At 39.3% G+C, this 24,693-nt stretch overlaps 1 protein-coding gene across 3 annotated transcripts in view; it reads right to left on the bottom strand.

Moving 5' to 3' along the window:
- The window catches only part of LOC139751919 (uncharacterized), a 146,242-nt gene that overhangs the window by 29,392 nt on the left and 92,157 nt on the right, over nucleotides 1-24,693 (bottom strand). For 2 of the 3 annotated variants that reach the window (XM_071667619.1, XM_071667618.1), the window contains 3 exons: nucleotides 16,959-18,647; nucleotides 14,754-14,885; nucleotides 10,749-11,432 (listed from right to left, as the gene is read on the bottom strand). In XM_071667619.1, coding sequence (XP_071523720.1) covers nucleotides 10,749-11,432; nucleotides 14,754-14,885; nucleotides 16,959-18,647 — 2,505 coding nt within the window. Of the gene's footprint in view, nucleotides 1-7,535; nucleotides 7,688-10,748; nucleotides 11,433-14,753; nucleotides 14,886-16,958; nucleotides 18,648-24,693 lie in introns of all 3 variants that reach the window. The other variant, XM_071667620.1, reaches the window with a different exon arrangement.

Genomic DNA, 24,693 nt, shown 5'->3' with positions numbered 1-24,693 from the left:
TTCACTCTGTTTATCAGATGTAAGGTAAGCTGGAGGGAGCAGTATGAAAACATCAAGGTTAGGGGAAAGTTTAACTTGATTTTTAAAATACTGTAATGCAAAGACTGGAACACTTTCTGAAAAAGCATGTGGCTTAGATTTGCCATCAATCCATTTAATGGAAGGCAATACAGTCCAATTAATGACAATTAATGGTTCTCAAAAGTCCTTAAAAATGCCATCTTGTCAATGCAGAGAAATTCCCAGAGCTTTAACAAAAATTCAGTTTATCAAATCAGTCTCAATAAAAAGCTCTTTTTATAAGGCAAAATTTTTGCTTAAATATCAAATGAATATACTTCTTCATTCATGACCAATCAACCAAAAACTTCCATATGTGGTCATGTAACACATGTAAGCAGTTGTCTATAAAATGCAATGCCAACTTGAATATCTAAATCATATGAAACTTTTCAAACCCTGACAAAATGAAGTACCTGCTTTTATGAATAAATGATGACTATGTTAAAGATATGCTACAAAATCACCAGCTTTCACATCATGAAAATTCTTTCTGGTTATAATCATTATCATGCATACATTAACTTCATAACATAATCATAATTCAATGTCACTAATACCATTCATCAACACAATACATAAAAACAATCAGGGGAGGTCTCTCATGGCATCATTCTTTTCATAAATGCAGATGCAAAAATTTCTTAGCAAAGCCAAAAAGCACAATTAAATCTCATGGCTTGAACAGTGTAGAATCCCTCTTACTTTATGATCCTCGTAATATGAACTGACCAGAGTCTGTGGGGAGACCTTGCAGAAAATGAAAAGCTTTTATATCTAAAAAAAAAAAAAAAAGAAACTTATTTACAAGTAAACAGGATACATGCACTAAATGCAATAAAGTTTACAAACAACACAACATCACGTGCACATGCAAATTAAGATGCAGACCTTAATCTAAATTCCCAAGAACAGCACTCCTAAGATATCCACTTGTCATCCATGCATAAAAAGTACCAATAAGATAATTTGAAAACCACACTACAGTCATTTAATCATATATAAATACATAATTTAAGGTAAAACAACACTTACATCCACCATGTTTACCATATATACACAAGCTGATCATAAATGATATAGAGGCATAACCTGGTTCCATAATAAACAAATTATATGATGAACATCCTCGAACCATAGTTAGGCTCTTCCAATGAAGTAAAGAAATTCAAAGATGTGGCACAAAACCAAAACTAGAAACAAAAACATGCTACTGTATGTATAAACCTATTTTGAAAACCTTTTTTACCTGCTATACCTAATATCTTCTTGATAATAAACACAACATACAATAACAGCCCTCTTTTATACATCAACATCCTTCCCTAAAATGGAAAACAAATCGACACATAAGGAAAAACATCCAAACACAGCCAATCCTCCCCTACCACTGTCCTAAAACACAATTTCAGTAAAAAGAAAAAATATAGGAATCTAACTTTTATGAAAGTAAAAAGGAAAAAATCTTACGTGAATCTAATGACTTTAAGGACAAGAGTTATGACCACTAACTCAAGCTTCTACAATAAAACATCTTGAAGTCTCCATGTAAAATCAATGGGAATATTTAGATAACAGTTCACTTTCTTTCTTTAAACTCCGTGCAGCTGCCTCATCTTCAATGACTGCAATACAGTTATTCTTTTTATTTTTTCTTTCGTTGCCAATTTTTTAGTTTCCTAATTCTTTCATCTTCATATGTATATATATATATATATATATATATATATATATATATATATATATATATATATATATATATATATGGTTTACCCCAAACGCTTCACATGCCCTGGTTCAATCCACTGACAGCACATCGACCCCGGTATACCAAATCGTTCCAATTCACTCTATTCCTTGCACGCCTTTCACCCTCCTGCATGTTCAGGCCCCAATCACTCAAAACATTTTTCACTCCATCCTTCTACCTCTAATTTGGTCTCCCACTTCTCATTCCCTCCACCTGTGACACATATATCCTCTTTGTCAATTTTTCCTCACTCATTCTCTCCATGTGACCAAATCATTTAATACATCCTCTTCTGCTCTCTCAACCACACTTTTTGTAAGCACAAATCTCTCCTACCCTTTCATTACTTACTTGATCCAACCACCGCACACCACATATTGTCCTCAAACATCCCATTTCCAACACATCCACCCTTCTCTGCACAACCCTATCTATAGCCCATGCCTCACAACCATATAACATTGTTGGAACCACTATTCCTTCAAACATACCCATTTTTGCTCTCCAAGATAATGTTCTAGCCTTCCACACATTCTTCTGAAATGTTTTTGTAAGATAGACAATATGGAAAGCTCTCTAAACAATTTTCATACATATTTGCCATTTCCCACAATAGCAAGGTAGCATCAAGATCAGAGAACTGAGCCTTAGAGGGAATATCCTCACTTGGCCCCTTTCTCTGTTCCTTCCTTTGGAAAATTAAAAACGAGAGGGGAGGATTTCCAGCTCCCCACTCCCTCCCCTTTTAGTTTTCTTGTACGACATGACACACAGGGAATATGTGAGAAGTATTGTTTCTCCCCTATCCCAAAGGATATATATATATATATATCATTTACCATCTATATTCATTATACTTTGTCGCTGTCTCCCACGTTAGTGATGTAGCGCAAGGAAACAGACAAAAGAATGGCCCAACCCACCCACATATACATACATACACATCCACACACGCGTATATAATTACCTATACATTTCAATGTATATATATATATATATATATATATATATATATATATATATATATATATATATATATATATATTTTTTTTGCCGCTGTCTCCCGCGTTTGCAAGGTAGCGCAGGGAAACAGACGAAAGAAATGGCCCAACCCACCCCCATACACATGTATATACATACGTCCACACACGCAAATATACATACCTACACAGCTTTCCATGCTTTACCCCAGCCGCTTCACATGCCCTGATTCAATTGACTGACAGCAAGTCAACCCCGGTATACCACATCGATCAAATTCACTCTATTCCTTGCCCTCCTTTCACCCTCCTGCATGTTCAGGCCCTGATCACACAAAATCTTTTTCACTCCATCTTTCCACCTCCAATTTGGTCTCCCACTTCTCCTCGTTCCCTCCACCTCCGACACATACATCCTCTTGGTCAATCTTTCCTCACTCATTCTCTCCATGTGCCCAAACCATTTCAAAACACCCTCTTCTGCTCTCTCAACCACGCTCTTTTTATTTCCACACATCTCTCTTACCCTTACGTTATTTACTTGATCAAACCACCTCACACCACACATTGTCCTCAAACATCTCATTTCCAGCACATCCATCCTCCCGCGCACAACTCTATCCATAGCCCATGCCTCGCAACCATACAACATTGTTGGAACCACTATTCCTTCAAACATACCCATTTTTGCTTTCCGAGATAATGTTCTCGATTTCCACACATTCTTCAAGGCTCCCAGGATTTTCGCCCCCTCCCCCACCCTATGATCCACTTCCGCTTCCATAGTTCCATCCGCTGCCAGATCCACTCCCAGATATCTAAAACACTTTACTTCCTCCAGTTTTTCTCCATTCAAACTTACCTCCCAAGTGACTTGACCCTCAACCCTACTGTACCTAATAACCTTGCTCTTATTCACATTTACTCTTAACTTTCTTCTTTCACACACTTTACCAAACTCAGTCACCAGCTTCTGCACTTTCTCACATGAATCAGCCACCAGCGCTGTATCATCAGCGAACAACAACTGACTCACTTCCCAAGCTCTCTCATCCACAACAGACTTCATACTTGCCCCTCTTTCCAAAACTCTTGCATTTACCTCCCTAACAACCCCATCCATAAACAAATTAAACAACCATGGAGACATCACACACCCCTGCCGCAAACCTACATTCACTGAGAACCAATCACTTTCCTCTCTTCCTACACGTACACATGCCTTACATCCTCGATAAAAACTTTTCACTGCTTCTAACAACTTGCCTCCCACACCATATATTCTTAATACCTTCCACAGAGCATCTCTATCAACTCTATCATATGTATGGTTGCGAGACGTGGGCTATGGATAGAGTTGTGCGCAGGAGGGTGGATGTGCTGGAAATGAGATGTTTGAGGACAATGTATGGTGTGAGGTGGTTTGATCGAGTAAGTAACGTAAGGGTAAGAGAGATGTGTGGAAATAAAAAGAGCGTGGTTGAGAGAGCAGAAGAGGGTGTTTTGAAATGGTTTGGGCACATGGAGAGAATGAGTGAGGAAAGATTGACCAAGAGGATATATGTGTCGGAGGTGGAGGGAACGAGGAGAAGTGGGAGACCAAACTGGAGGTGGAAAGATGGAGTGAAAAAGATTTTGTGTGATCGGGGCCTGAACATGCAGGAGGGTGAAAGGAGGGCAAGGAATAGAGTGAATTGGATTGATGTGGTATACCGGGGTTGACGTGCTGTCAGTGGATTGAATCAGGGCATGTGAAGCGTCTGGGGTAAACCATGGAAAGCTGTGTAGGTATGTATATTTGCGTGGGTGGACGTGTATGTATATACATGTGTATGGGGGTGGGTTGGGCCATTTCTTTCGTCTGTTTCCTTGTGCTACCTCGCAAACGCAGGAGACAGCAAAAAAAAAATAGGGGATTAAGAATACTTCCCACGTATTCCCTGCGTGTCATAGAAGGCGACTAAAAGGGGAGGGAGCGGGGGGCTGGAAATCCTCCACTCTCGTTTTTTTTTAATTTTCCAAAAGAAGGAACGGGGGGGGCGCAGGTGAGGATATTCCACAAAGGCCTAGTCCTCTGTTCTTAACGCTACCTCACTGACGCGGGAAATGGCGAATAGTTTAAAAGAAAAGAAAGTAGATATATATACACACACACAGACATATACATATATACACATGTACATAATTCATACTTGCTGCCTTTATTCATTCCCGTCGCCCCATGTGAGGCACCTGGGGTAGACCATGGAAGGTTTTGTGGGGCCTGGTTTCGGTGCATTGTACATGACAGCTGAGGACTGAGTGTGAATGAATGTGGCCTTTGTTGTCTTTTCCTAGCGCTATCTTGCGCGCATATGGGGGAGGGGGTTGTCATTTTTTCAATTAGTTATTCTATCATTTAACTACATTCCTATTCACATGAGGCAAATGAAGGGCAGATACCCAGATACCCTTAGTTGCATCACAAACATTCCTACATGTTCATATTCAAGTGAATGAACTCTTCCAAAACATTCAAGAATTAGCAAATCTGCAAGAATAATATGGTAGGCACCAAAATTTTTTTTTTTTCATACTTGTATGCCATCTCTCATGCTAACATCAGGAACAATATGTTCAATCTCTTGCAAGCCAAAAGCACAATGTCGTGAGTAGATACACAAAACCATTACAGTAAAATATCATGAGTCTGAAAGGTTGCAATTTGAGGCCTCCTGGTGTGGAAATAATCTATGTAGTGATTTACGGGACACTTTACAATTGTTTAGAGCTTTCCATATTGTCTATCACACAAAAATATTTCAGGAAAAGACTTTAAATCTGAAGTATCCTTAGACTACTATCACTAATTTTCTCTTCTTACTTTTAGTTAATATGAAGGCACAAGACTCATTCAAAACCTCTTTAGTTTATCTGAACATCATTACCTTTTTCTTTTTTCCTTCAAATTATTTCTGAGCATTTCATCTACTTGAAAGGTCAACAAAATTTTCTAAGCAATGCCTTCTTTTAACAACTTAATCATTCTTAATCTCCAATTTCATCATTCTTGTTTTCTACCTTACTTCCTCATATCATGAAGTAACTATTTTATATTTTCATCAGTCTAAAGCTGGTAACCTTCAAAATGTATGATTATTTGCTATAGTTTAATTAACTACCCTAGTGCCCAAGGTAAGAATAAGAAAAATGTAAACTAAATTATTCACTTTTCTTTTCCTCTAACTCAGCCTCTTATTCTCATCTCCAAATCCTTAGATGTAGCTACTTTCAATTCTTGAATGCCTATAATCTACAAAATCTCTACTCTCCTCATATTCATTCTCTAGCCTTGAAAAACCACTTCTATGCTCTCTGATACAACTAAGCTATAAATATATATTCTTCTTTTCTTTCTTTCAAACTATTCGCCATTTCCCGCATTAGCGAGGTAGCGTTAAGAACAGAGGACTGGGCCTTAGAGGGAATATCCTCACCTGGCCCCCTTCTCTGTTCCTTATTTAGGAAAATTAAAAAAAAACGAGAGGGGAGGATTTCCAGCCACCCGCTCCCTCCCCTTTTAGTCGCCTTCTACTTCTACAGCTACAAAGCAAAATAAATAAATATATATATATATATATATATCTTTCTTTCATACTATTCGCCATTTCCCGCATTAGCGAGGTAGTGTTATGAACAGAGGACTGGGCCTTTGAGGAAATATCCTCACCTGGCCCCTTTCTCCATTCCTTCTTCTGGAAAATTAAAAAAAACGAGAGGGGAGGATTTCCAGCCCCCCGCTCCCATCCCTTTTAGTCACCTACGACACGCAGGGAATACATGGGAAGTATTCTTTCTCCCCTATCCCCAGGGATATATATATATATATATATATATATATATATATATATAAATATGCCATGAAACTGTCTTTAAAGAAATGTAAAGTAAAAGTGGGAAAAGCCCAAACTCTGATTATTCCAAAAATATAAGATTTTGAAATCTATAATCCAAATCTTAATTTCATGAATGCAAATTTCTAACCATTTATGAACAGCCTTTCTCTTTCTCAAGGATACAGTCATACCATAGAACTACCACACATATTGGTCAATGGTTTCAATTCCATATATAATGCTAAACAATGACTTGCATAATCAAATAAATGTACATGAGACTTTTTCAAGTGTCAGCATTGCTATGGCAGTGTTTCCTAATAGTTAATGGTCTCCTTATATTAAAACAATGCAAAATTTTATGCTTAAAAATGCAAGGGACAGCTGGACCAAACAAAAGACTAATGGCAAACAGAACAACTAGTTGATGGATAAATATCAAAAAACATATGTTGCAAAACTTATGTACTTCCACTTTCAGCACTTGAGGGGAATGTGCGAACCCACAGACTTAATAAACCTAATGCCTTAAGGAGTAAAAGCTTTATGGAAAACTAATTCATCTACTTTAAGCAAGCAGTTCCATGCAAAACAATGCAATACATAACATCAACCATTTGTTGTGTGGCTTGAACACACATCAATACATTATGTAGGAAATGAAGTTTATTCAGCCCAAATTGGAGTAAAAACAAGACTACAAAAAAAAAAATCAAGAGCAATATCTTTGTACTTCCTACACATCCATATATGCTGACACATTATCAGTCATTACTGATATACTGATTTGACCTAGAATATGAAAACATTGACCAATAGATCATGGAGGAAAAAGGCTATGAGGATTCTTGTATGAATTCTGGCACAAACCTGAAGAAGGAGGCGGGTCTGTTAGTGCGACGTTCAGCCACTGTCGAAGGAGAGGAGGAGGAGGACGTGGAAGAGGTGGAGGAGGAAGAGGACATGATTGATGTGGAGGTGGAGGAGGAGGAGGAGGAAGAGGAGTCTACCACACCAGTCCCCTGTGAGAGAAAACAGAACTACCATACCACTACTCAAACAGGGACAAAACTCTATGTGATGATGTTCAGCAGTTTTAAAATTTGTGAAAGTATATATATATATATATATATATATATATATATATATATATTTCTTATTTTCAACCAATCCAGATGTAAAGGAATGGATGTAACCTGTAATGATGAATTATGAAACAAAACTTTTGACCATCATACATGCTAAATTGAAAGATCTTCGCCTTTTTTTTATGAAATACATCAACATCTGCACACAAGGCCTAGTTCAGCTTTAAATAAAGATAGCCTAAAACTTCCTGTAACATGAATTTATGGAATTTACATAAATGATGTACACTCAAAAATTATCATCTATTTAGTATGGTGGTGAAATGCACTTTTAGAGATAAAAGAGTAAAACGAACGTTTCAAAAAAATGGCCATTGTTTACACCTGATCTTTAACAATATAAAAAAGGCAAAGAATTTTTATATGGATGGTTAATGTTACCTTCATATGATCTAAACCAAGTATTCAAAAAAATGAACATAGCAATAATAAAAAGGGTTCCTTAAATTCGGTCTAAGTGGGGTTAGCATCTAGGCTTACTGTTAAAAAAAAAGCTTACCTTTACGTTACTGGCTACTAACAAGTATTTTAGTGGGTTAAGCATTAATTGACAAAAATTTTATTATCTAAAAACATCTTATGACTGACGAAAAATAATAACTAACATAAAGACACAAAAATATGGACGTAAACTATTAATAAAACCAAGAAACAATTCAGGGTGATGACCACTGATAAGAAACCCCATATAAATGCTCTCTTGTGAAACAAAGGCTGGTGCAGATCAGCAATACCGAAGATGGAAATGATGTTAACAGGGATTCCCTTTGCAAATCAATCTCTTCGATTCAGTTATATACATGAGCATTTTTTTACTGCAAGACTTTACCAACATACATCAATAACTTTGAAAAAAATTAACATGAGAAGTAAACAGTACGAAATTCACCAGGAAATGCCCTGCATACACATGACCACTATATGTTTGAAATCAAGAATGAGGTCACCACAACACCACATATCTTTACTACTCCCTTTGAAAGGTGATTTATGCATCAGGTACCAAAGCCTCATATATCTAAAAAAAAATTAAACAATGAATATCTAATAGATCATATACTAAAAATGTATATCAACTATCAATAATCAATTATCAAATTAAAATAATTATATCAAAATATAATAATGATTTTTACTGAACAAATACATAATTTCATGCATATGCTCTTCAAAATGAACTTGTTCAAAAGATTAATTCATTCTCTAGTCTTATGGAAAATCTGATCATATGTAGTATTTACTATTTCTTAACCATGCACAAATATAAGAAGCTGCATTCTGAATACACACTTAAGCCATGTGATGAAAACATCTTGCAAATCTATAATGCATTCATATTAATTTACAATCAGTATATCTATACTCAGCAAATATCTGAAAAATAATGTTGCTTTATTTGAATGTATGAGAAAGGTGTCAGCAAAGAATTACAGAGGTGTACGGGAAGGGGGGATCCAGTAGAGGTTCTGCATGAGCCACCATAATTTACATGGGGAGGAGACATAAAATACACAATGCAGGGGGAAGGGGTTTTCATTTCATGTGTGGCGGGGTGGCGACGGGAATGAATAAGGGCAGACAGTATGAATCATGTACATGTGTATATATGTATGTTTCTGTGTGTGTATATATATATGTATAAGTTGAGATGTATAGATATGTATATGTGCTGTGTGTGGACATGTATGTATATACATGTGTATGTGGGTGGGTTCGACCAATCTTTCGTCTGTTTCCTTGCGCTACCTCGCTAACACGGGAGACAGCGACAAAGTATAGTAAGTAAATAAATAAATAAAAATGTGTATTTAACGAGTACAAACATAGTACAATTTGTAAATCACTATCAACCCCTGCCAATGACACAGTACCAAATATCAATCACTGGACTTGAGTGTGCCTTCTTAATGCATATCAAGAGCTATTCCCAAAACCAAATGAGCACCTAGATGTGTGGGTGAGATGGCCTGATTGATGTATAGATTAAAAGATTTAGGATTCTGACTACAATTATGGCAGATGAATTTGATATATTTTTTCAGATAATCTGAGCATCATTAAATATTCAAGCTAACACACCCACAACAATGAAAACTTGGAAAGATACTGATTTTGATAAGGTGCACTTCATCCTGTAGTCTGGTTAGCAAACATTCTCTTGATTTAATACAAAAATTGCCTCTCAAAATTCTCCAACATGAACAAAACTTCATCCATAAAAAGAAAAAACTATATTGCTAGCCAGACAAATTAAGTGTATCTGATGAAGTGTAATCACTAGGCAATACACATAAGTGCCGGGCCCATGACCAGATCCCGTCATAACCAAACACACCCAAGATAATGCATAAATACTTACAAAGTTCCTTAGTGACTAAACTAATGAATGGGTGGCCTCACTTTGACTTGTAAGAATGTAAAAACTCTTAGGAAAGATGCATGTGGTAATGCTAGATGTGATTTATCTTAAATCAATAAAACTGAGCAGGCTGCTAACCTGTTCCCAACTAATCTACCACACACCAAATGTTGAAAACATCTTAATTAGTGACTATCAAAGTGCTACGGACTGTGAACCCCAGTGGCTTTTGTATTCCTACTGATCTTATTGATTACTGCATTGCCAGCAGGGCAAGAAAGGTGCAAATTCAAGGTAAAAAGTGAACACTAAGTCCCATAAACTTCCTTGAGAACACCTTTTCTGACATTTGTCATATTCTTTCTGTTAATAAAACAATCTAATCAATGACAACCTAATTCAAAACTAGATCAAACAGGAACAAAGTAGTCACAGAGGTGGTCTCATGGTAAGTTTTGGAAGTACTGGCCAAGAAAATGCCTTGTCAAGGTCTGGATGGGCACGGCACTTACATGTGTTGTGCTACTCAAGTATATTGAGCCAGCGGCCCCAGATGGACGCCCCCCGACTGCGTACCTTGTGCTGGCCACCCACCCCTGGACTGCTCTTTCCATTCCCTTTGGCATTTACTTGAGACGTCTTGAGGGAGTCCCGGCGACCTAAAATCATACGGCTACTGGTACCACTGCTACTACGTCCTTGGGGAGTAACTCGACCACCTTCCTGGGGTGAACTCCTAGAAGTACAGACCCTGGTACTTATGCTGGGTGCAGGTGATGAACGAGGAGTGCTAGTAGGGGTGGCACGACCAGACTGAGCAAGACTGTGTCTAATACGAGATCCAGTTCCACGTCCTAATGAATCTTTACCACCAGTCACCTCTGACCCTGATGATTCCCGATGAACAAGGTTTCCTCCACCTTGATGAGTTACATGGTGGTGAGAAGTTAGTGTTCCAGCAGAGGATGGACAACGATTTTCTCTACTTCGTCGTGGAGGTTTCTCAACTGCCAGCGGTGCTTTGCGACTACCAGGATCAGTTGTTGAAGAGCTTACAGAATTATTGTTGGTCTCTAAGCGACGAGATTCCTCCTGATGTACTACAACATCGTACTTTATGTTTGGACCAGGGTGCACAGTGTGAGTGGCAGCCTCAGCAGAATCTCCAGGCCCCCCTTCAGTCATTGTAGCTGCACTAAAGACCAGAGGACATGCACTTACACCAGCATCCTTCTGTTCAACTTTCACTTGGTGCTCAAGCTAAAGATAAAATAGGAAATTCAATTTATTACTACTTTCGCTTATTACAGTTACAATCACTACAGTTATCATTATCATACTATCTCACTGCAATTATCATTATTATACTATCGCTATTCTTATTTTCATTACCAGAATTATAATTATTAGCATTACTATCATTAATTATCTTAGTAATAACAAAAAAAAGCACTGTTAAGGACTCTAATATTAATATATCAAGAACAAAACAATCAAATATCATAAATCTGTAAAGTGATGACAAAAATTTAATCTACAATGAAGTACATCATGCATTACAAAAAATGGGAAGTCTGATATTGAAAAAATAAAACAATGTACAAAATCAAATACCAGTATGAAATATCAAAACTATTATCAAAACTGTCTTAATCGTTGGAGAATTTCTTTTAGCTCTTCATTTTCACCTAATTACTAATATCAGCTTACATTTCTCACAAGCATACTTTTACCAAGAAGAAAAGAACATCCAAGAATCAGACCTTGAAAAATTCAGTTCATGATTTGCCATCTTTCACACAACATATAAACATGCCCTAGTATGACCCTCTTTATCTTACTAACAGTTCAATGAGGTCGGGAGTGTAAAACTAGATGCATTAGGTTCTGTATGGTTGCATATTACTTTCTGAGAAATTTCTACCAAAAAAGACTACAAATCCAGTATACCAATTTGCTAATGCAATAATTCCTTTCATCCAAATTTCATGTTCTTTCTAGTATACTAATTTGCTAATGCAGTAATTCCTTTCACCCAAATTTCATCTTGCGTTATTATTCCATGGTATCATTTGTTATCTTTGTCAAATGTCTCCACAAAGTCTGCATATATACAAGTAAATACAGGTACACCACCAATTTTCTGGCACTCTAGGTTCCAAAGCCTTGCCGGATTAACCATTTTGCCGGACCAACCATGGTCACGTAATAATAATTCAACACACCTCTAACCCACTAATTATACATCTCCCATGTTTCTAAAGTATACCATGGACTGCTAGAAATATAAATTAAACAAATATTAAATGTGAATTAAATAAATGAAATACATAATACACCTGCTCAGGACAGGTGCTCGTCTGCTGCAAGTTTTGCAAATTTGTTCACATACTCGGCAGCTCCTTCGTGGTTTGCAGACCACTTTTCTGCACACACTTTATTCATGGAAATTCCATGATGCTTCTTGAATCTTTGAATCCATCCTTCACTATAGTCACACTCATGTTGTAATCTAAGTTCCTTATAAGTTCTTTATGGAACAACTTAGCCTGGTCCATTATCATGCTACCTACAAGTCCACTCCATCACTCCAACGCTGCTGAAACCATTCCATCATCACTCGATCATGCTCAGTACTCTTACCATCTCCCATAGTCTTTCTAATCGTCATTTGCTTCTTGGAATCGCTGTTTGCATAGAATTTCAATACTTTCTCCCTTTGCTTCTTTATATCATAAACAGTTGATGAACCAATACTGTAGATGTCACAAAGCTCATGCACCGAAACACCACGGTCCATTTTTTTCAACAGTTCTACTTTATCTTCGATCGATGTGGACTGGTGTTTAAATTTGACACCATGACTAACACTCTCATATGTCTTAAAAGCCATAGCTAGGGGTAAATTTAAGCAAAATAAGCAAAGAATTTCACGGAATTACGGTATCACCACCAAGTGCAGTGTAAAGAATGTGAATAAGCACGCCCTACATACAACGCCATCTGTGGCCATCCAGTAAATTAGTCTGGTGGCCATGGTAATTTCAAGTTCCCTCACGTAATTTTGTCTTGACTAAAAGAGGTGCTGAACCATCAGTTGCTGGAAATTCGGTGGTGTGACTGTATGAAAAATCTCTGAAATCTATAAACCCCTAATAACTGAGGTCCATTGTATTCAAGATAATGAAATAATTTCAGTAAATGTTTATCAAATGTTTTATAGAGGATATACTTTCAAATACTACAAAAAAGAGAAACCGCATCAAGTACATAAAACACTCTTGTTATGATTATATATTAAGACAATCTGTGGCCCAACAGTATACATATTTCTAAAACCCATAAAAATTCATAATCTGCATACTATTAGTTTCCAAGGATTGCATGATTTTGACATTCTACTCATAATACCAGCACTTCCTAAACTCACCCACCTTTAAAGATCTGATCCTAGTGGTCAAGCCTTTGTGAAAAACAGGATTGCCCTGCTCTTTACCAGTGCTTTTTGGATTGTGTGAGCTTTTGATTTTACACATTTGATCTACTTCTTCGTATTGCCAAAATGTTTATGACATGCTATTTAAGTGCAAATGGCAATTGACTTTCTTCAGGAATGCAGTTCTCATGTTATCATATAAAACTTTTTGAGAATAATAATGTGCCATCATCAAAGGCTTATATTACTGCAACTTATGGAAGCCTAAGTTGAAGAGACTTTGATGGAAAACGGGAATCAGAAACAAGCCAAATCCTGTGATCCTCAACAGCACGAGACACAAAATTTAATATTCACAAAACCATAACTTTTATAAAGAAAGAATATATAACAATATATTATGGCATACCATCAATTACAATACAATGTTTCTACTCATTGGCTTAAAGATCCTCTTGAATTATTTTCAAAAGGAGAGAACAAAACGATATCTCATCAAACACTGTTGTGGGATAATAAATGAGTGTGAGGTATGAAAATTGTTATGTAAAAAAAGATGACTAATACCATGACTTTTAAAAAAAATCATACTTACCTTTTCTATAAAAAGTAAAACCTATATCATTCAAACTTTATCGTCACAACATGATATTACAAAAGACCTTCTCAAACACTCATAATCTTGATTCTTTTGCATACAATCAGCTGAAATTCATTACAGTCCTGTACTGATTTAAGTACAGTATCTTGTAAGTGACAGTGCTTCCACCTTGCATTAAGACAATAAAATGTTTGAAAAGTACAAGCATTGTTTTAGCATGTGTATTACATACAAAAAAAAAAAAAAAAAAAAATAGCTGGTTCACAAAGGAAAGAAACATAATAAGAATAATCTATTACGATCAGCAACTCAAACCACAACTTCCCTAAACTAGTAAAACATCAGTGTGCTAAAATGCAACCCATCCAAAGGTCAAAATAAAGCAGCAGTCATGTTCGAATTTGTTACAATAGACAAGTTTATGAAAAGCAAAAATAAGTCATGAGGCTCTGAAAACTTCCATAATGGAGTAGACAAAATATTCTGTTCACCTTTTGCATGCAGAAAGCATAAATTTCTGAAAAAAAAAAACAGAAAAACTTACTTGGCTCTTCATGCATAAATTATCTTCTCGCAAAGCCATGATGGTGGAGTGGGAGAGTCTACGTTCAGTTTCCCACTCAGCAGTTTTGTTTACCCACTCTTCAGTAGCAGTTTCAATCTGCTTCCTCAGAACCTGCCCAAAAAGGATCAATTCCATTAGATGAATATATATAAAGTTACTTTCCTACCCATGGATCCCCTTCCATTGGGCTCCCACAGTGCCAGGAAGATCATCACATCCATTAGGCTGAACCAAATGAAGTGTGGTCATGCTGTATGTATGTCTGTGTGAGTTGAGTGCAGGACAACTAAGGAATAAATATTCAACACTGCTAATATAGAACTTGCATCTAAGACACAACAGGTCTTGTCATATAATGAATCAGTCTTTGTAATGTAGAAGACATGGGTAGTGTCTACAGCACATATATCAATGTATATCTATCACTATCTCTCTAAACATACAGGAGGGTGAGAGGTGTGCAAGGAATAGAATGAATTGGAACAATGTGGTATATCAGGGTCAATGTGCTGTTAATGGAGTGAACCAGGGCATGTGAATCGTCTGGGGTAAACCATGGAAAGGTCTGTGGGGCCTGGAAGTGGATAGGGGGCTGTGGTTTCGGTTAGGGAGGTAAGTGCTAGTTTTGGAAAGAGGGGCAAGTATGCAGTCTGTTGGGGATAAGAGGGCCTGGGAGGTGAGTCAGTTGTTGTTTGCCGATGATACCGCTCTGGTGATTGATTCAAATGAGAAACTGCAGAAGTGGGTGACTGAGTTTGGAAAAGTGTGTGAAAGTTGATGGTAAAAGTGAATAAGAGCAAGGTTATTAGGTTCAGGAGGGATGAGGGACAAGTTAACTGGGAAGTAAGTTTAAATGGAGAAAAATTGGAGGAAAAGAAGTGTTTTAGACATCTAGTTTACCCCAGACGTTTCACATGCCCTGATTCAGTCCAGCGACCACATGTTGACCCTGGCATACCACATTGTTCCAATTCACTCTATTCTTCGCACACCTCTCACCCTCCTGTATGTTCAGGCCCCAATTGCTAAAACTCTTTTTCACTCCATCCTTCCACCTCCAATTTGGTCTCTCCCTTCTTGTTCCCTCCACCTCTGACACATATATCCTCTTTGTCAATCTTTCCTCACTCATTCTCCATATGTCCAAACCAATTCCACACACCCTCTTCTGCTCTATCAATCACACCCTTTTTACTTCCGCACATCTCTCTTACCCTTTAATTACTTACTCGATAAAACCATCTCACACTACATACTGTCCTCAAACATTTCATTTCCAACACATTCACCCTCCTCCACAGAACCCTACTCATAGCCCATGCCTTACAACCATACAATATTGTTGAAACTACTATTCCATCAAACACCCATTTTTGCTCTCCAAGATAATGTTCTCTCCTTCCACACATCATATCTGTATCTCTGGTGCACATTCTCCCTGGGAACTCCTTCAGGGGGTGGCCACAGTATGGCTTTTTCATTTTAGCCACATCAATATTCATTTTTTTTTACTTACAGGAGCATAAACACAAATATATATCTGTTTTCCCTAATCTTGCAGTCTAACCATTCAACATGAATTTACACATCCATACCTTATACCATCCCCCTAAATGTAAAGTGCTAGTAAAAGGGGTATGCCCTCCTTGGCCTTCCCTTTCATCTGTAAGACACTCTGAATGCTGGATCCTCCAGACACTGGCCAATCTGAAAATCCTGAAGCACCCAGGATTTGTCCAAGTTACAGGAGAAAAACAGATGACATTCTAGGATGTGGACACTTTCTCCAAGTGATGTGGTTAATGGTGCAAAACTTCCACTTAAAATCTGAAAATACAGTCAAAACCTGGACCTTGATAGTCCTTGTTTGGGAAGATGTAGTTAAGTTTGGAAGGATGTGGGTTTTATTGCAAAAATCTGTAACGTATACCAATCCTGACACCTTTGAACACAAACTGACATGGAATTGGGAGGATACACTGTGCAGCTTCCTTAAAATCCCTCTTCCAGTCCAAACTACACTTTGTCTTCCTCCAACTTCAACTCATTTATTAGCAGAAAACTCAGATAATGTAAGTTTTACACTGGAAACAAACAATTTTCTAATGTGACTCAAGATTAAACAGGAAGTCCCTGAACAAAAAATAATGATATGATATCTACAAAAACAAAGCATTACCCTACCTCAGTTTCCATCACAGTGGTAAGAAGTTGACGTTGGAGTTCCAATACATCTTTTTCCCTCAATATAGCAGAGATGCGTTGTTTATTAGGTTGAACCTTTATGCGTGCACCTTTCAGAAGACTTACAGGCATGCTAAAACCACCATCTGCCTTGCCAGCTCTTCGTTCTCTCTCAATTACGACTCGATCACTTCCCTTCTTGCTCTCACTGGCAGCAGATGCAGCAGAGGAAGAAAAGGTAGAGTCTTTGATGTTCAAGTCATCACTAGTAGGGCTCAAGTTATGATCTTTTACACCATTATCCTTCAGATTGGAAGCTGTATTTGAGTCTTTGTTTGAATGCCGCTGAGTCCGATCCCGAATTGGTACTTTAAGAACCCTTGGCAGGACAACATCCCTGTCATTATTAATGCGTACACTAGATGCACTACGAAGCACCCTACATCTACCAGGTCCCCCAACAGTATGAGACTCTTCACCACCATCTCCACCAGCAACACAAACTGTCACTGAAGGAGGCACACGACGAGGTTTCGTTGAACTTGTGGTGGTGGTGGTGGTAGCAGTGGTGGTGCTGTCACTTACAATGTGGACAGTGTTTACACCCCCCATCACTGAGTGAACAATCCCCCCTGTTGATGAAGGACCATCACGTCGCACACCATTAGTTTTTACAAACTGCAAGTTCAGGTCATTCCTAAAGTCACCCCTAGAATCTCCTCGAGGGTCAAGCCGCTGATCGAGCCTGAGGGCCCTAACCTGATCTTCAAGACGCCTTTTATCACTTGCTAATGCTAAGAGTTGCCCATGCAAATCAAGCAGACGCTGATGGGACACAGCAGCTTCTGCTTCAGCCCAACTTACTCTGCCAACCAGATATTGACGGTCCTGGCGTAGGCGGTCTACAGCTACCCATGCTTCAGACTCCATTGCCATGCCAACAGTTGGAGGTGGAGGTGGTGGTGGTAGTATGTCACTACGAGAATGGTAGTGTCCTATGGGCCCAGGCAGAGAATGTGGCCAAAAATCCTGATATGCAGGGTGTGGTCGGGGTGATGTTAAAGGGTCTGATGCAGAGCTCCCTGCTGGAGGCTGTTGGCTGATTCTTTCTCGCTCCATACGTTCTGCTCGTTCTAGTTCATTTCTTAATCGAGTTCCCTTTCTTTGAATGACATCAAGTAACTGCCACAGTTCATCTTCAGCCGAACCTAGAGGAAGTTCAGGCTCCACTGAGGTCCAGCGATGTTCTTCCACACCAGACAGATGATCGCCAGCAGAGGAAGATGAGCTTTTGCCCATGCTGCCACCAGCTTTGTCTGTGCTGAAGCCTGAGTCTGCCACTGCGGAGCTACTGTGAGTCTCACTAAGAGACTTGCCTCCAGTACTACTGCTGCTACTGCTGTTCCCACTGCCACCAGTAGTGGTCACCCCACCTGCAGATGTTATGGGACGTTGCTGCCTCCCACTGTCACCAGAGGTCATGTGGTGGGAGGCATGGGATGATTTGCTGGGGGAAGACTCCCCCCTTGTAGTGGGAACAGCCGGTGAAGGCTGGGAGGCCTGGGCAGAAGGTGGGTCATTGGTGTGGGGAGGTGTGAGGGAGTGGTATGCTCGGGTTTGTAGATGAGGAAATGTGCGTAGCACATTGTCCCGGAATTCCAAAAGTGACGTCACCTCGTGCTGCAACTCCTGTCATGGATAAAACTAAATGTTACAACCCAGACAATAACTAAGTTCAATAGCAAAAGTTTTACAGAACAATAATAATAATAATAATAATAATCGGGAAAAAATGCTTCAAGGTTGCTATACATTTAGGACAGGAAGGACCACTAACGAAAAGTTCTTTGACAAGATTACTTTGTTTCATCAGCTTGCAATGATACGGCCTTACCATAGGTAACTTTTCACCCATGGTATAACCCCAAGCTCACAGAGTCCAGTAACACCTATCTATCTATCTATCTATCTATCTATCTATCTAGAGAGAGAGAGAGAGAGAGAGAGGAGATAGATAGATAGGAAGCCATGAAAAGGTTTGAGCAGTCTGGCTGTAGATAGGGGGCTGTGGCTTCAGTTCACTGCATGAAAAAGCTGCAAAATGGAGGTGAGTGAATGAAGCCTTTCTTTATCTCTTCCCAGTGCAACTTCACTAGCATGGGAATAGCTAACAAGTATGAAAATGAAATATATATATATATACCTCTGTAATTTGAGCACTCACTCTTATCCCCTTTGCCTTTGTACAATGGCACTATGCACGCATTCCGCCAATCCTCAGGCACCTCACCATGAGTCATACATACATTAAATAACCTTACCAACCAGTCAATAATACAGTCAACCCCTTTTTTAATAAATTCCACTGCAATACCATCCAAACCTGCTGCCTTGCCGGCTTTCATCTTCCACAAAGCTTTTACTACCTCTTCTCTGTTTACCAAATCATTTTCCCTAACCCTCTCACTTTGCACACCATCTCGACCAAAACACCCTATATCTGCCACTCTATCATCAAACACATTCAACAAACCTTCAAAATACTCACTCCATCTCCTTCTCACATCACCACTACTTGTTATCACCTCCCCATTGGCGCCCTTCACTGAAGTTCCCATTTGCTCCCTTGTCTTACGCACTTTATTTACCTCCTTCCAGAACATCTTTTTATTCTCCCTAAAATTTAATGATACTCTCTCACCCCAACTCTCATTTGCCCTCTTTTTCACCTCTTGCACCTTTCTCTTTACCTCCTGTCTCTTTCTTTTATACATCTCCCACTCAATTGCATTTTTTCCCTGCAAAAATCGTCCAAATGCCTCTCTTCTCTTTCACTAATAATCTTACTTCTTTATCCCACCACTCACTACCCTTTCTAATCAACCCACCTCCCACTCTTCTCATGCCACAAGCATCTTTTGCGCAATCCATCACTGATTCCCTAAATACATCCCATTCCTCCCCCACTCCCCTTACTTCCATTGTTCTCACCTTTTTCCATTCCATGCTCAGTCTCACCTGGTACTTCCTCACACAAGTCTCCTTCCCAAGCTCACTTACTCTCACCACCCTCTTCACCCCAACATTCACTCTTCTTTTCTGAAAACCCATACAAATCTTCACCTTAGCCTTAGTTTGTTGAGTATTCCTGGTAAATTATATGGGAGGGTATTGATTGAGAGGGTGAAGGCATGTACATAGCATCAGATTGGGGAAGAGCAGTGTGGTTTCAGAAGTGGTAGAGGATGTGTGGATCAGGTGTTTGCTTTGAAGAATGTATGTGAGAAATACTTAGAAAAGCAAATGGATTTGTATGTAGCATTTATGGATCTGGAGAAGGCATATGATAGAGTTGATAGAGATGCTCTGTGGAAGGTATTAAGAATATATGGTATGGGAGGCAAGTTGTTAGAAGCAGTGAAAAGTTTTTATCGAGGATGTGAGGCATGTGTACGTGTAGGAAGAGAGGAAAGTGATTGGTTCTCGGTGAATGTAGGTTTGCGGCAGGGGTGTGTGATGTCTCCATGGTTGTTTAATTTGTTTATGGATGGGGTTGTTAGGGAGGTGAATGCAAGAGTTTTGGAAAGAGGGGCAAGTATGAAGTCTGTTGTGGATGAGAGAGCTTGGGAAGTGAGTCAGTTGTTGTTCGCTGATGATACAGCGCTGGTGGCTGATTCATGTGAGAAACTGCAGAAGCTGGTGACTGAGTTTGGTAAAGTGTGTGAAAGAAGAAAGTTAACAGTAAATGTGAATAAGAGCAAGGTTATTAGGTACAGTAGGGTTGAGGGTCAAGTCAATTGGGAGGTAAGTTTGAATGGAGAAAAACTGGAGGAAGTAAAGTGTTTTAGATATCTGGGAGTGGATCTGGCAGCGGATGGAACCATGGAAGCGGAATTGGATCTTAGGGTGGGGGAGGGGGCGAAAATCCTGGGAGCCTTGAAGAATGTGTGGAAGTCGAGAACATTATCTCGGAAAGCAAAAATGGGTATGTTTGAAGGAATAGTGGTTCCAACAGTGTTGTATGGTTACGAGGCGTGGGCTATGGATAGAGTTGTGCACAAGAGGATGGATGTGCTGGAAATGAGATGTTTGAGGACAATGTGTGGTGTGAGGTGGTTTGATCGAGTAAGTAACGTAAGAGTAAGAGAGATGTGTGGAAATAAAAAGAGCGTGGTTGAGAGAGCAGAAGAGGGTGTTTTGAAATGGTTTGGGCACATGGAGAGAATGAGTGAGGAAAGATTGACTAAGAGGATATATGTGTCGGAGGTGGAGGGAACGAGAGGAACTGGGAGACCAAACTGGAGGTGGAAAGATGGAGTGAAAAAGATTTTGTGTGATCGGGGCCTAAACATGCAGGAGGGTGAAAGGAGGGCAAGGAGTAGAGTGAATTGGATCGATGTGGTATACCGGGGTTGACGTGCTGTCAGTGGATTGAATCAGGGCATGTGAAGCGTCTGGGGTGAACCATGGAAAGCTGTGTAGGTATGTATATTTGCGTGTGTGGACATATGTATATACATGTGTATAGGGGTGGGTTGGGCCATTTCTTTCGTCTGTTTCCTTGCGCTACCTCACAAACGCGGGAGACAGTGACAAAGCAAAATATATATATATATATATATATATATATATATATATATATATATATATATATATATATATATATATATATTCTTCTTTCCCCCATACATATTCGCCATTTCAGAGGACTGAGCCGTTGAGGGAATAACTTCACTTGGCCCCCTTCTCTGTTCCTTCTTTTGGAAAATTAAAAACGAGAGGGGAGGATTTCCAGGCCCCACTCCCTCCCTTTTTAGTCACCTTCTATGATACACAGGGAATACGTGGGAAGTATTCTTTATATATATATATATGAATGAGTGAGGAGAGATTGACCAAGAGGATATATGTGTCGGAGGTGGAGGGAACGAGGAGAAGAGGGAGACCAAATTGGAGGTGGAAAGATGGAGTGAAAAAGATTTTGTGTGATCGGGGCCTGAACATGCAGGAGGGTGAAAGGAGGGCAAGAAATAGAGTGAATTGGAGTCATGTGGTATACAGGGGTTGACGTGCTGTCAGTGGATTGAAGCAAGGCATGTGAAGCGTCTGGGGTAAACCATGGAAAGCTGTGTAGGTATGTATATTTGCGTGTGTGGACGTGTGTATGTACATGTGTATGGGGGGGGGGGGGGTTGGGCCATTTCTTTCGTCTGTTTCCTTGCGCTACCTCGCAAACGCGGGAGACAGCGACAAAGTATAAAAAAAAAAAAAATATATATATATATATATATATATATATATATATATATATATATATATATATATATATTTATTTATTTATTTATTTTGCTTTGTCGCTGTCTTCCGCGTTTGCGAGGTCGCGCAAGGAAACAGACGAAAGAAATGGCCCAACCCATCCCCATACACAATGTATATACATACACGTCCACACACGCAAACATACATACCTATACATCTCAATGTACACATATATATACACACACAGACACATACATATATACCCATGCACACAATTCACACTGTCTGCCTTTATTCATTCCCATCGCCACCTTGCCACACATGGAATACCATCCCCCTCCCCCCTCATGTGTGCGAGGTAGCACTAGGAAAAGACAACAAAGACCCCATTCGTTAACACTCAGTCTCTAGCTGTCATGCAATAATGCCCAAAACCACAGCTCCCTTTCCACACCCAGGACCCACACAACTTCCCATGGTTTACCCCAGACGCTTCACATGCCCTGATTCAATCCACTGACAGCACGTCAACCCCGGTATACCACATCGATCCAATTCACTCTATTCCTTGCCAGCCTTTCACCCTCCTGCATGTTTAGGCCCCGATCACACAAAATCTTTTTCACCCCATCTTTCCACCTCCAATTTGGTCTCCTACTCCTCCTCGTTCCCTCCACCTCCGACACATATATCCTCTTGGTCAATCTTTACTCACTCATTCTCTCCATGTGCCCAAACCATTTCAAAACACCCTCTCCTGCTCTTTCAACCACGCTCTTTTTATTTCCACACATCTCTCTTACCCTTATATCACTTACTCGATCAAACCACCTGACACCACACATTGTCCTCAAACATCTCATTTCCAGCACATCCACCCTCCTGCGCACAACTTCATCCATAGCCCATGCCTCGCAACCATACAACATTGTTGGAACCACTATATATATATATATATATATATATATATATATATATATATATATATATATATATATATATTCATACTATTCGCCATTTCCCGCATTAGCGAGGTAGCGTTAAGAACAGAGGACTGGGCCTTAGAGGGAATATCCTCACCTGGCCCCCTTCTCTGTTCCATCTTTTGGAAAATTAAAGAAAAGAAAAAAAAAAAAAACGAGAGGGGAGGATTTCCAGCCACCCGCTCCCTCCCGTTTTAGTCGCCTTCTCCGACAGGCAGGGAATACGTGGGAAGTATTCTTTCTCCCCTAACCCCAGCGATTATATATATATATATATATATATATATATATATATATATATATATATATATATATATATATATATAGTAGAATACTGCAAGCAAAACTTAAAAAGTCAGCATCACGAATTCTACTTATGGGCATAATCTAACAATGTAACAAATTCCATCTTTTCATACAGCAGAAACATACATAACCAAAGTGAGCAGCTGTTCCACACCTACAGCAGTTATACTTACTCTTGTATGGAATACAGCTCAAACATTTTGGGGTGGTTCACCCTCCACCTCTCTAATAACTAGAGTGGAATCAATAGCCTATTGTTTCATTTATTCTCCTTAGGATCACCTTTCTCCAACCTTCCTTTTCTGTGCGCTTTGATGTAGCTGCTGTTTCTCTACTCTATAAGTATCATTTTGGCCAATGTTGTTACCTGTGTGCCAACCCTCGAGGCTTGGAACCGTAGCATGGTTCGGCTGCTGCTTCCCACAGCTTGTGTGTGGAGACCAGCCACTCAAGGACTGGCTGTTATGACATCTACTTTCCTTCATCAGATGAGCTGTGGAATTCTCTTCCTCCATTTGTCTTTCCCTCCACATAAACCTTTCTTCCTGTAGGAGTCAAATCTAAATACGCTTGAGGAGGCCTGATTTATTTCGACTTTCCCCTTAACTTTATACTTTCATCCAAGATCGTCTTGATTGGGGCTTATTACCTACCTGCCTTGTCGTTAAAAAAAAAAAAAGAATAGTCACTCACGCTATTTGTGAATTTATGTAAAACTAAAACATCCCCATCTTTGCCTGAAGAGTGGGCCTATTTTACATAAACAAAATCAGCTAAAGAGAATAGTGAGTTTTCCATCACTTGAGAAGCGTAAAGGGAAAAATTTGTTTTACTGACACCCCCCTTCACTAGGTGCATGGGAGAACTATGATTATAATCACTGCCTCTACTGCTGAAGTTACAGCCATGAAAATTGATTAATGACTGAAAATAATAACTGATTCGGGTTACAGCATGCATGCATACACAAAACATGAGTACACAGACAAACAAACAGGACAGATACACACACACACACACACACTTCCTCAAGAAGAGAGGCTGCCCTCCACTGAGAGGACCCCCCCCCCCCCCGACAACACCTCCATCCCCCACCCCATGGAGGAGTAGATACACCATCTCACTAACAGAAAGTAACCATCACAAACACGAGAAAGAACCCCCCTCCCATTCTTAATCCCTTAAGA

This window comes from Panulirus ornatus, chromosome 12 (assembly GCF_036320965.1).
Source record: "Panulirus ornatus isolate Po-2019 chromosome 12, ASM3632096v1, whole genome shotgun sequence".
In the NCBI taxonomy this organism is placed as follows: domain Eukaryota; kingdom Metazoa; phylum Arthropoda; class Malacostraca; order Decapoda; family Palinuridae; genus Panulirus; species Panulirus ornatus.
Note: the sequence above shows the minus strand (reverse complement) of the source record. Positions and strands in the feature narration are given on the sequence as shown.